The 14,242-nt window shown below is 41.2% G+C and overlaps 1 protein-coding gene across 1 annotated transcript in view; it reads right to left on the bottom strand.

Moving 5' to 3' along the window:
* The window catches only part of Unc80 (unc-80 homolog, NALCN channel complex subunit), a 183,769-nt gene that overhangs the window by 29,695 nt on the left and 139,832 nt on the right, over nucleotides 1-14,242 (bottom strand). Inside the window, 5 exon segments of the mRNA XM_036172708.1 lie at nucleotides 4,661-4,879; nucleotides 5,222-5,257; nucleotides 6,141-6,233; nucleotides 10,039-10,209; nucleotides 13,468-13,564. Coding sequence (XP_036028601.1) covers nucleotides 4,661-4,879; nucleotides 5,222-5,257; nucleotides 6,141-6,233; nucleotides 10,039-10,209; nucleotides 13,468-13,564 — 616 coding nt within the window.

The raw sequence follows: 14,242 nt of genomic DNA, 5'->3' as shown, positions 1-14,242 counted from the left end.
GTTTCAGAGAGTAAGCATGAGGAGAAACTTAGAAAGATTAAGGATGGGCCAAATGTATCTAGAGAATGCTACTTTTTTTGTGTGTGTGTGACAGGTCTCATGTTATCCAGATTGGCTCCAAACTTGCTATGTAGCAGAAAATGATCCTGAACTTCATAAACTTTTGCTTCACCCTCCCAAGTGCTGAAATTACAGATATCTTGTCACCGTGCCTGGTTGTATGTGGTGCGGTGCTAAATTCCCAGAGAATGTAATTCTACACACACACACACACACACACACACACAATATCTATATCTATATATAGATATAGATAGATATATATCTTAATTAATTAGAAGTAGTACAATGGCAATATTGTGCTCTTCCTTTTCTCATATATTAACTATAGCATTTTGGTAAAGATAAAAGTAACAGCAGGAAAGGAAAAGTGAATGCTTGACAGGATCGATAGGAAGACCTCTAGGCATTCTTTTATTTATTTATTTTTTGAGACAGGGTTTCTCTGTGTAGCTTTGCGCCTTTCCTGGATCTCGCTCTGCAGATCAGGCTGGCCTCGAACTCACAGAGATCCACCTGCCTCTGCCTCCCGAGGAGTGCTGGGATTAAAGGCGTGCGCCGCCGCCACCCCCCGGCTCTCTAGGCACTCTTTAGGAATAGCATCAAAGTCACTGCCAACCTCTCCAGTGCTTGGATGTCATAACATGTGCCTCATCTGACTAGCTCCACAGATGGCAGAACCCATTACTGTCAAAAGAATTCATTCCGCCTTTGGAGGCTGCTGTCATGTGAGGTCTTTACGTTCTCCCCAACATCTTCCTGCCAGGCTTAATTGTGAATGCAGAAGTTCCACTCATCATCTTCCTGGCCACCCTTCATGCCAAGAAATAGTCACCATCTCTTCATAGTCACCATCTTCATTCTTAACTGGACAGAGTCCTGGGAACTGTGTGTGAGGGTGGGTGCCTTAAAGAAATGATTCAAATAGCCTACACATTTGTACTGTTAATCCCTTTCTGGTAAGTAAGTCGTGGAAAAAGGATTCTTTCTTACTCGGTTTGTACCCAGATAAGGATAGTTTTAGCCACACAGACTCTTCTAGAAACCTTCACCTTATCCCTGCACATTCTTAGACATTCTACTGTAACACATAACCTGGCTAAACCAACTTGGGAAACTTGGGCTCTTGTAAACCATATTTGGGTGAAGAAAGTGAATGCAATTCCCTGTTAGGTTGAATACGCACGAGAGTTTAGCTCTCAGAAAAGAGTGTATTTTAAAGATAGCTTTGAGACATGTTTGAAAAATGGTCTCTCTTCAAGCTTGGGAGCTGAATATTTTGAGCTGAATGTGAGAGAAAAATTATAGATCAATACATGATTTTCTTTAACCTTTGGTTGTGAAAAATGGATTAGTGGTCAGCCTACAAGAGAGTCTTCCTTTCATACAGTGTTTCCAACCCTACCTACGTGATACCATGTATTTGCACACATATTCTTGTTTCAAAGGAAAATTGGGTTATGTTGGTCCTTTTCCGATGGGAACTCAAGAATTCTTCACTTTGGGAGAAGAGGAAAACGATAAAGAGCAAGGGGGAGAAGGCAAAGAAGGGAAAGAAGAGAGGAAGAGTGAGGGGAGAGAGAAAGAGGGAAAACTGTAGATGTTACTGCACTGGGAACTCAGGAGTGGGTAACGAGGCAAGGGATTCCTTTTGATCAGAGAGTCTATCTAAGCAAGAATAATTTCTCCGAGAGCCTTGAAATCAATCATGTATCGTGCAAATGCAGAGTCTAGATTTCCTTAACACTGTTTCTTAGCACTTTAGCCTGGTCCCAACTCTTCGAGCAAGCATCTCCAGTGTTATCTGGATAGCAGTTCCATTTCACCTCTTTCCAATCGAGCCTTTTCTATTTGGGTAGCATCCATTCTTAAACTTTAAAATATGACTCAGAGTTCCAAAATTCATGCTTAGTTTGACTGTCACACAAGACACACACACACACACACACACACACACACACACCAAGAAACATTAATACATGTTGGTACTGTGTCAATGTATTTGGATCTGCCGCCCACCCCTCATCCCATAACATAGAACATAGTTAGACAAAGAAACATACACTTGTCTTTCATCAGAAGCCTGTTGCTCAGTAGTACATTAATAGGGGACACTTGGTTTAAATAATCTCTAGGCAATGTAGCTTTTACCCTCCAGCAGATCCAGGCCACGAAGTAGCAGTCCTCTCACACTAACCCGGCTCTAGAGAGCTTGCTCGTGACAAATCACATAGTGACATTATGTCAACTATCTGCACAGCCACACAGAGCCAGCCCCTTATCTATTATGAGGACATTGTCTGTCGAGGGCACTATTCTCTGTACTACTCCTTTCTTTTCAACAAATATCAATCAGGAGATAGTGCTTGTCCTTTTATTTTATTTTCTTGTTCTTTTGTTTCTAGATGGAGTCTCCTTATGTAGCCAAGAGTATCCTGGAGCCAGGTGTTTCCGTGGCACACGCCTTTAATCCCAGCACTCGGGAGGCAGAGCCAGGCGGATCTCTGCGAGTTCGAGGGCAGCCTGGTCTACAGAGCAAGATCCAGGACAGGCTTCAAAGTTATACAGAGAAACCCTGTCTCGAAAAACTGAAGGAAAAAAAAAGAGTATGCTGGAAGTGCAGAGACTAACCTGGCCTTGAACTTTTGACTCTTCCACCTCATAGCTCACTGATCACTGGTGTCAATAACCCTGACCAATGTTATTTTAATAACTATTATCGCACCGAGCAACTGCGTTTTTATTTTATTGACATTGTGGTTTTATAACTGATCTTATTTCGCTAATTGCTTTAAGACTCCAGAAGTTTAACATCAAATACATGGTTCATGAATAAATCTAATATGATTTCTTATTATGCTTGTGCTCATCTTATCACAAACAAAAATATTTACACGCCAATTTCACTTTTTTACTGATTCTTTAGTTAGTGCATGCTATCTTTTTGTATCATATAGTTTTAAAGTTGCCTGAAAATAATAAACAGTTAATTATACAAGTGATTTTAGCAATTGCAACTATGTTATTTTCTTTTTGTCTTTTAAAATGGACTACAATAACCTTGAAAGTTAGGGCTCTAATTTGTACCCCTAATGTCTAATACAGTATAGATAATTTTCATCAGTGTTAATGTCTTTTGTACCATAAATCCACACCTAGTACCAAGTAGTCACTTAGGGCTTGTTAAACCTCAGTAAGTACTCTAGAGGGTGCTCCAGGCCTCTCTGATGCTAGTATTCCTTCCCTGAAATGTCCAAAAGGAGGACTATCCCATAGGCCCTACACACAGAGACATTCACACAGATGCACACACACACATACACACACACACACACACACACACACACACACACAGAAACAGACACAAAGAGATAGGTAGTCACAGACATAGTTGACAGAGAGACAGATGGACAGACAGACACATATATACAGACAGATGCAGAGAAACATAAGATGCACACAGACACATACACTGATATAAACCCAGGTACACACACAGATAGATACAGACACATGCACACACACACACAAAACACACAGATGCACACACAGACTCACACACTGGCACACAGACACAGACACACATGCATGCTGTTCACACACAAAGACAGACACATACAGACAGACATAGACACGCATATTACACATGCATACAGACACACACGCACGTGCATCCTGTCACAGACATATGTACTGACATATGTACACAGGCACACACAGACAGGCAGATAAACACTCACACACACACCCTCACAAAATGCCTGCCAGTAGTCACTTTCTGACTCTGGAAACGTGATGTTTGTCTATTCACAGAATTACTCTGATTAATTGGAGATCCTCTGTGGGGAAAAGAAGGGGCGGGTCTCACCAGAGGCCTCAGTTGCCATGGCAACAGGTCCTCGAAACACTGTAGCCTTCTGTCTGGGAGCTTCACTTCTCAGTGTGAAATAATCTCCTCACTGCACAGTGGGGAGGGCTGGGGCTCTCCAGCGTGGCTGGGTGTGTGCCCACACCTCAGCAGAGGTGAGAGGCTGGAGGAGAGTGTTTGCACCCGCCCACGCATGCTTCTCCGCCCTTGGCACTTTCACCCAGCACTTACTAAACTCCTTTCAAAAGATCCTTTTAGGAAATCAAAACAGAAGTTACTAATCAGGACACTGGTCTGTTTAGCCAAATCCCAATGTCATTTTGGGACGGCTAGGAGAGAACTCTCAGTTTAATTTTATAGGTACATTAAACATTCCAAGTGGTTCACCATGAAAGTTTTCTTTGAAGGAATTCTTCTGATTCTTTACAGACTGTTAGAAACACAGCTACTAGGTCCTGTGAGATTATATTTAAAAATCTGTGTAAACAGTACATTTTGGACTGAATTACCATTATAAAAGCATTTCTCCCTTTCTAACCAAGATCCCTTTCATAGGCAAAATGTTCCCTTTATCCGAAGGATCTAAATGGTATGTACCCAAGTCACAGGAAACAAATTATTTTAAGAATCTCTCATTCATTTTCCTGGAGGAAGCCCTTACAGTCCAGCTTGGCACTCATACACAGACACATGGCTTAAGCTCTCAGCAAACTCGAAGGCAGAGAGAGATACCTCATGTGGGACTTCACATCCAGCAGCTCCAGGGCAGTGACCCGGGGTTCCCCAGCCAGATTCTGCAAGATCTTCAGCCTTGGCCCACAGTGCTTATAGAATTCTGTGCAAATATTCAGCAGGGATTCCCGGGGCCTTCTGAATTCTTCTCGAGCAATCCGTTCATCTAGCTCTTCTCTGGGAAGGCCTTGTCCTTCCTCCAATAAGTGAAGGTTTTCCCTGGGGAGTTGTGAAGGATTAACGAGGGTTCTGAAAACTTGGGCACCTGGTTACTCTGAGTGCAGGGTGTCCCACTGCAAAGAAATATGATCCCTACTGAGCTGAGGGCTTAGTAGGCAGAGCCCCACAGAAGCTCCTTTGGGGGCTGAAGAGAATTTATCTTCCCAGGAGACCTGGCAGTGCCACACCACAGTGGTTTTCCTTGAGCCATTTCCTGAGGATTTCCATGGCAACAGTGTGTCATGCACCCACCGGATGTGTTAAAGGGAACCAGAGCCCAGATCTAAAGGCATCAGTCAGTGTGTTAGGAGGGGTATGAAATCAGAGCGAGTCTTTCGGTACCTGATGAAGTGCAGCTTGGCTCCTTGCTCCTGGTACCTGAGAATCAGGAGAGGACAATCTGAATGAGCTTTGGAGCAAGAAGGGAATTCTTAGGCTGAGGATCCCTAGAGTCTTTTCATAGACAAAACCCTTGGAGGCACACACTTCTATAAATGCCAATACACACACACATTATCCCTGAGAATTACTCTTTTCTTGCCTTTGGCCACCAGAGAGACTGCAATTACAGTTCCTATAAAACTTGTTTCCTTGGCAAATGAAATGTGTAAAGAAAAATTTAAGGATCCATATAAACTCATAGAATACTGCCAAAGGAGGGAAATTATTTTTTAAAACTTTGGAATCTGAGCCTTATTATTAAATACTATATCCGACTGTTTCAGGTGGTAAGAGAGGGGCATGCGGCTTATTTCCATCATTTTGGAAATACTTGCTTTTTGACTGGTTGAGTCTGAGACAACCTAGAAAGACAGTGGAGCTACGGCATATGGGAAGGACAGGGCCTCTCTACCGTAAGATGTGGTGAGTCTTCTGGCCAGCTTGGAGTTCAACAGACCAACACAAGTGATGCCTCATGAAGGCTGATTGAGTTTCTCCTCAATGATTTTCGAAGCAACTCTTCTTTCTTTCTTTCTTTCTTTCTTTCTTTCTTTCTTTCTTTCTTTCTTTCTTTCTTTTTTTGGAGCTGAGGATTGAACCCAGGGCCTTGCGCTTGCTAGGTGAGCGCTCTACCACTGAGCTAAATCCCCAATACCTTTAAACTCCCGCCCTCTTTTCTTATCTTGGAAGGCTTTCCTCACAGATCTCCACACTCACTATGGTAGGTTCTTTTGTTTTGTTTTATTTTCAGGATACCTTTTATTCCCAGCCACTGAAATGCAACTAGGAGGCCACAGAAACACAGGGCACAGCGAGTTACCTGGTGTTCACTCCAGATGACATGGTATGATTGGCTGTGGTTGTGCCTTTGTGACCTTGATCGCTCCTGCTCATCTGTGGGGCTGTCATGGGCCTGCAACAATAATAGTTGTTTCCTGTACCATGAATCTTAAAGGTTCTTATTAATAAAATCAAACCTGAGGCCAGTTATTGCTAGAAGATCAGAGAAGCAGAACAAGCCACAGCTACCTCACCTCGCCAGTTCCTCAGCTGATCCTGTTTCCTCAGACTGGAAGCCTCTGGGTCCTTATCCAAAATGAATCTCAGCTCAACTGCTACTCCAAAGCCTGAAAGCTTAACCAGCTAAAAGTTTCTAGTTTCTGGTCTTCATGCCTTATATACCTTTCTGCTTTCTGCCTTTACTCCCTGGGATTAAAGGCTCACTTCCTGGGATTAAAGGCATGAGTCACCAAGCTTGGCTGTATCCTTGAACACACAGAGATCCAGGTAGATCTCTGCCTCTGAAATGCTAGGATTAAAGGCGTGTGCTACCACTGATATTGTGGCCGCCCTGTTCTCTGACCCCAGATAAGTTTATTAGCGTGCACAATATTTCAGGGAACACATCACCACAGTTTCCAGAACAAAGCAACAGAAGTAGAAATATTTATGAAACTCTCAAGTTGTTGAAGCCCCCATCTAACTAAGTTTTCAAATCTTAACAGGTTAAGCTGTCCAGCTTTGTCCCGAGAGGCCTTTTAAAGACAAGGTTGATTCCCGTATTCTATACACTCATCAAGGTTTACATACTATTTTCTGATTCTCAGAAGTAAACCATGACTCTTCAGATGCTCAAATTTAAGTGCCAGTTGATAGTAAAGAGACCATTCAACAGTCCCTCGGGTGGCGGGCAATTCAGCATTCTGGATAACAGAGGCAAGAGTGCACATAAAGCTGCACCAGAATTCCTCTGGTTCTGAGAAATCATCACATACTGTAGTAACTCTTGTAGTGAAAATTATACCTAAGCTTAGTTTCCCTAGGAAGTGAATAAATTTCTGTTTTAAGTCAGATGTTTAATAAGAGTCAAATGATTTCACTTAATGTCTGTAGGGTCTCCTTTAGTAGTAGATAAAATTTTGCTTATGCATTGGCATCTGAGACACAGAAAGGATGATGTAGGTTTTTGGAGCATTTACCTTGATGAAATCTTTATGGCCTGCTATTTTTCTGAATGCTGAGTATGATAACTTTCAGGAATGACAGAAGGTCATCTCTTTCCATGCTTTGCTGTGATAGGCAGAACTTAGAGATGGCCTCAAGGCCTTTGTGCCTGGTTTTACTTCAATGATATGTTTAGAAATCATATTTTTTTCCCTTTGTGGGGACAGAGATTTGAAGCATGAGGATTCAATGCATTATTGCCAGCTCAGGGCGATTAAGGGGACCGTGTGAGAAGAATGAGATGCCCTCTAAATGCGAAGTGGCTCCTGGTGGAGAGCCAGCAAAGAAACTGCTCAGATCAAAGCCACGGGAAACCTAGTTGTGCAAAAACTGAATGAGCTCAGGAGTGTGGGTTCTCCCCTGAGTCTTGAGATAAGTGTTCGGGCTGGCCAATGCCTTCATTGTCTTTCTTTGAGCCCCTGAGAACAGCTGATCCATCCGGGACTCTGTTCCATAGAATGAAGTGATACACTGAAATCAGTTTTGTTTTTATTCTCTAACTTTCTGATAGAGTTGTAAAATAGAAACCTAATGTACGTAAAATATACTTATGTGATACCCATATAACTGTTAAATATCTCTTTTCATGAGATAATAAAATAAGCAGTATGGATATGAAAGGGGACTCTCCTTTAAAAAAATTAGCAAACAAACCAAATGAGCAAGAGCACGAGAGAGGTTTTTTGGAGGTATAGCAGGGCATAGTAGTGATGTGGAGGTGAAAGTAGGCTGGATACACTACATATAGTGTGTATCACCTAAAAACAAATTTAATTAGTAGAAAACCCAATAAAATCAATCATGTTGTAGTTACTACTAACCAACAAGGCTCCCTTCTCTATAAAAAGACAGTGAATGAAATGGGGTATTTAAAGCCACAAGATTTTATTTTATTTTACTATTTGTTTTATTCCTGTGGGAGTGGAGATGGAGGACAACTCTGTGGACTCAATCCCAAGGATCCAGTTTAGGTTACCAGGTTTTTCATGATGCGAACCTCATCGACGCAGCTATAGGGTTTTCAATGCCCCAAACTTTATCCATAACTCTTCATGGAATTTTGGGCAAGTAAATTTTGAATTCTGGATGTGTGTAATTTATTTGTCATTATAAAAGGTAACAGAAAGGAGGGAAGAATGAGATGCCATTATGAAATGTGAGAAGTGACTACAGTAGCATTTGGGAAAGACTGGCTGCTGTTCTCTCCTCTATTGGAGGGAGTCTTAGGAGACAGGTGTAGAAGGAATCCTTCTCTTTGGAAGTATCTTCTCCCAGGGCTTTCCTGAAACCATCAGCAAAGCTTTGGACCACTCACTGGAACAGCCAGTTTATCCAGTTTGTTCTGGCTCTCTATTCCCCCTTTTTCTGCTTACTCATTTTGTGTGCAGATGTGCATTTCAGGTTGATGAATGACCTGAAGACTTTGGGGCTCTTTTCTGCTTGCCTTGGTTGGCAGTGTGACTCATCACTGGAAACTAAGCATATATCACTCTTCGTAAATAACCATCACGCTCACTCTCACTCACACATTACACCTCAAAATAACTAAATAGGGTCAGCAAGATGACTCAGCGGGTAGTAACGATTCTCGCTTCCAAGACTGACAAGCTGAGTTTGATCCATCGGGACCGACCTACGTGATAGAGGGAAGAGAACAGATCCCTGGGCAGGGCCAGGAGCGAAATCCTAAGAAGGAATTTAGGCTGGCATGAGGATACACAGAACAGCAGAATGGAATGAAGGGGCAAAGACACAAACCCAAGATGGTCCCCATCAGCTCCTCATGAAGGACATCTTTAGATAATATAGAGGGAATGGACAAAGACCAACCACATGACTTGCACAATTGCCTTCCCTGCTCTCAGGCCACCCTTTGCCCACCTACAGCCTCATCATACTCTTCCTGCCTTATGTCAGCTTATTTCCTTTCACTTCTGCGCCCAAGAATCTTGGGACAGGATAGCTCCTTGGACTTTGTTTCGGGCTAAACTCTGGTGCCAATGTGACCTCCTTCCCAAGATCTCTCATTTTTTTTCTTCTCCTGGAATTATTTGATCCCATTCCATGACAAACCTGTTCCTTCTGGAATAGAGTAACATTCTGAAGTTTGTATTTGTTTTGTACTTTCTAAAATTGTAGTTTAAAAAAATCCAACTCTTTATGAATAGTAAAATACTGAAAGAATGCTTGGTTACAGTTGCAAACACACATCTCACAGTAACTGGATATGGTGAGCAAATGGCTCCGTGTGTAAAGGTGCTTGGTCTCAAGCCTGACAAATTGAGCTCGTTCCCTGGGACCCACATGGTAGAAGGGGAGAACCAAACTTCACGACATGTCCTCTGAATTGTCTGTGCGTTCATTTTCATTCCCTCTCTTCTCTCCATCCCCCTCTCTCTTTCTGAAATGTAAAAACTAAAAATTAATCGAGCAGCTGATTAAATTGTGGAGCGCATCTTAGGATGTGATGTAGGGTGTTGGAAAGTCATCATATTGCTACTGCCGCTACTCAGAGTACTTGGCACTAATCTAGATAACTTAGGGAGTATTTATAGTAATAAGGTATAAGGGGCTGAGTCACTATTTCTAAAAAGACAGTTATCTGTAATCTGTAAACAAAGATCATATCTTAGAGATATTTAGCCAACCAGTTTTCTCATCTTTTCAATGGACGTGTTTGATTTTAGGCTATGGATATCTGCCTCTGAGATTACCTGGTGAGGACCTCCACACTGTATAAAAGGGCTTGCAGGGATGTGGCCAGAGCAGCTGTGGCAGCAATCTCTTCTCGGGCAGCTGGCACGGTCTCTACCTGTGAAGTCTGCCTCTTCATCTTCTGTAGGTAGCATGGAACTAATGCCTCCAAGACCATGAGCATCTGAAGGCTGTAAGCAACAGAGAGAAAACCAAGTCACATCTGATTGGGCCGAGTGATATTGGGGAGCATGGGAAAGCCACTAGAGATGCTGAATTCCATTCCCCTTCCTGTGCTACACCAATCCAAAGCAAGGAAGGCTGCTGGATGTGTTGACTATCATTAATTAATTAAGCACTTGGTAACAGGTGAGGAAGCCTGTCTTAACAAAGCAGATGAGATAAGAATTAGCCTTTTGTGCAAATGGACAAAAGAAGAGTAGGTTACTGTCAGGAACCATCATAATAGACCATCCAGAGTAAAAGCCTTCATTCCCCAGCAAAGTCTTTGTTTAGGAATGTCCTGGGGGTGACTTTTCAGTTGAAATAATTTTGAGACAACATTAGATCCTTTTCTAAGAAGCTGCCTTCAGAAGCTTAAGCCATTTTATAGCAAGAGTTGGTAGACGCTGTTATTGTCATGGGGACTGACAATGTGTCCTTACTAGAGTAAGTAGACACAACTCATTGGATAGGGTGTGCAGTTGGTGTAAAGAGTGGTCAGAAACCTCAATGTAAAGAGGAGACAAGAAATCAGTAGTTATCATGAAACATTATTGGTGTACAACTCCAACATAAATATTCTGTTGCAAGATTCACCCAACCGAGTTTACGTTCTTAAGCTGTGTGTTCTAAGAGACATTAAGACATTGTTCCATGGTTGATATTCTGGAACATTTGCATAATCCATCCCCTCCCTCAAAATACTAGGACCTTCTGTCACATCTAGCACCGAATATGGCTTTCTGATGGGCTAACTGCATAGAATCAGTGCTCTACAGTAAGGGTATGACAATTTTCAGAACTTGATGGGTACAGAGTTAAAGCTATGACATATTTTTAGGTCCTAATACCTCTGTGATAGCCTAAAAAAAGAGGCAAGAGAGGGTATTTCCTGAAGGAAAAAAAAAAGGATTTTATTGTAGGCTGACTGTCCTAGAAAGATGGGGTGAGTTTTAAAAATTATTACAGAAGTCAGGTAGAAGCCGAAGCCTCTGGGTAGCTTTTGTAAGGACCATAATTCTGCAGAAGAAGAAATCTGTTTAAGTCATGCTGACACCATGCAGCACCAGAGATGATTGTCCCTTGCCCTCCACATGTATGTAAACACACATATACATGTGCATCTACAGGCACATGAAAAAGCATAGACTCTCTCTGTCTCTCTGTCACACACATACACAGATAAAAACTAACTTTATGAAGAACCGATACCATTTCTTGTGTTAGAGAGAATGAGATACATGTTAACATAATGACAGGCATTTGCTAGGTCTATAAGTAACAGACATTGCTGGTGGAAATGAAAATGGACACAGCCAGTTCGGGGAACCCTGTTGGTGATATCTACCAAAGCAAAACATGCATGTACGTTATGATCTAGCGAAGTATTTTCACACACAGAAATTCTGATATGAAGTGTGCATGAAACCACAAACATCTGTTGGGGCATAATTTGCCACAGCTTTAAACTGAATACAGCACAACTTGTAGGTCAGCAAGAGAAGAAATTGATAGGGCACAGCCACACAATGGAATATTGTAGATGAACGGTAAAAGCTACAGTGGCAGGCTATGGTGTGGATGAATCTCTTGAAAGAATACTACTGAACAGAAGTGAGGCGTTAGAAGGTACTCGGTAGACTGTCTCACTGAAACGCAGTTAGGAAATGAAGCTGACTTTCCCTGTGGGAATGAAGGTAGGTGGTGCTCCAACTGATTCTTGTATCTGAGTGGTAATTATAACTATACAGCTAACTTTATAAGCAGGCACTCAATTATAGAAATACAATTTAAAAAACTGTTTATGTGAGTGTTATCCTTAAGTAAAATACACTTTTAAAGGGAATAATTTAAACACCACAAGGACATGATGTTACAAATATGGAAGTCCTGTAATGATATCCCAGGAAACAGCTACTTCGGAAATTTCCATTATCCTCAGGCATCAAGATGTCCTCTGGTTTAACTTGAGCAGAATGAAAAAATAACGAGGATCATAAAAAACAAACAAACAAACAAAAAAACCCCACAAAACTAAATATGACTGCAAAAGAGCTGACTTTGGTCTTTAACTTCCATGATAAGGAGTTTTGATTATAAGCTCAAATTCCTCCTGTTTTCCATGTGATTGAATTGTATTTTGAAAGAGAATTTCATGTCTTGCTGAGAACTTGGTTAAGGGAAAGGATTTTTTTAAAGTCAAATTTGGTGGTTCTCTGTGTTGCTGGCAGTTCAACACTGGGGCAACATTACTTATTACTTATTTCATTGTGACAATGTCTTAACGTCAGTGAGAATCCGACGCATCTCACTAACAATGTGTACACTTAGAATACAAAATGGAACAGAATGCATTTCTGCATTCAGATACAAAATATGAGGTTTGTATTCATTCTGGAGTGCTTCCTGCAGCTAGGATATTGCAGGAGGAACCAAGAAGTGGGGTCTATTACGCTATAGACTGCAGATTTTCTTCTCTTAAAGACCACAGTCACACGCCTGTCTGTCTTTTGTCATTAAAGATGACAAAAACCTGAAGCTACTGGTTACATTTTTGTTCATTCCAGATGCTTCTTTCAAGAAGAGTTCAATTAGGAGAAATCCTGGCTACCTGTTGGCCCTTTATTATTTTGTTCTAGGGGAGAGCAGGAGCCCATCTAAAGAGCAAATGTACAAAGACATAGGGAGCGAAGTAAGGCTGGCCCCTCTCTTCCTGGACGGTGAGCCAACATAGTAGGGCTGTTAAAAGGAGATGAAACTTAGGTATCAGACCAGAGCCAACTTCCCGGCACTGGGGTGACTCATTTCTCATCTGAGTCCTTTGACTTCCCTGTTCCTGGCAAAATAAAACACGAGATTTATATCCTTGCCCTCTGTGTTCTTATTAGTCCTTGGAGGGGGTTTTCACAGATGGTTTACATGTCTGTTACAAAATTTTGTTTGCTAACAGCTTGTATTACATAAGTGGAAAATATTTTTTTTTAACAGGAGTAAACATCTTAGCCTCTGCACAGAATTCCAAATTAGGAAATTTCAAATTCAGGATGATTTACATACAATAATTTTCAGGACTTCTGCCATGAAAAAAAATCTTCTAAATTTGGTTTTTAGAGGCTTACTCACCAGAATGTTACAGAAAGATATGCCAAACATAACCTTTCTTATTCGGTTCTATTTCCTGGCTGTACTTATTTATCACAAGGGACAGAAAAGAGGGCTGCAATTACCTTCTGAATGACTCAGGAGCATAAGCCACCACAGTGACACAGAGCTTAATGGCTTCACTGATGGAGAATGTCAGGTCCTCGTTTCCATAGCAGAAATCTGCAAAGAGGCACAATCAGCATGGGTGGCTCTGGGAGAAACAGAATGCATTGCTACCAAAGTTCTTTTATCTCTCAGATTTTATTCCTGAATTCTGCAAACTGTGCATTGTTTTTTCATCTGAAAAAAACAAAATCCTGCTTCCTACATTCAAACCACTGGATAATGGGGTTGGGTAGGTGGGAGGTGGAGGGAGGGAAGGGGAAGAGAGGAGGGATGGGAAATTGTGGTTGGTGTGTAAAATAAGTGAAAAAATTTAATAAAACATAATAAAGAAGTTTCAACAATCTTACATAATAGAAGATACTAAGGCATTTTAATTGAGGTAGAACAGAAAGTTTTATCTTTGAATTATATCTAATTCTGTTCATTACATAACAACAAAAGAGCAGTCTGGAAGACTATTTGCTTAGAACTGCTGAAACTAAACTGTTAGAGTATGGGCCTACTGAGAAACACGTTGGTACGATTTTCACAGCAGAGGATTCCTTATTCTGTAGATTCACAAGAAATTTACAACCAGAAAATAAAGTAAAATTTATTTACTTAATGTATAATATTGTTCCATTTATCTTTGTTTTTGATTTAGTTACATATGTAACAACTTTAGTTATGTATAGTTGGTTATATACATACACATATACCTCTTTGAACAACTGGGTACAGTTTTGCATTTAC

The sequence above is a fragment of the Onychomys torridus genome, chromosome 23, assembly GCF_903995425.1.
Source record: "Onychomys torridus chromosome 23, mOncTor1.1, whole genome shotgun sequence".
In the NCBI taxonomy this organism is placed as follows: domain Eukaryota; kingdom Metazoa; phylum Chordata; class Mammalia; order Rodentia; family Cricetidae; genus Onychomys; species Onychomys torridus.
The sequence above is the reverse complement of the archived record's forward strand: the minus strand, read 5'-3'. Positions and strand labels throughout refer to the sequence as shown.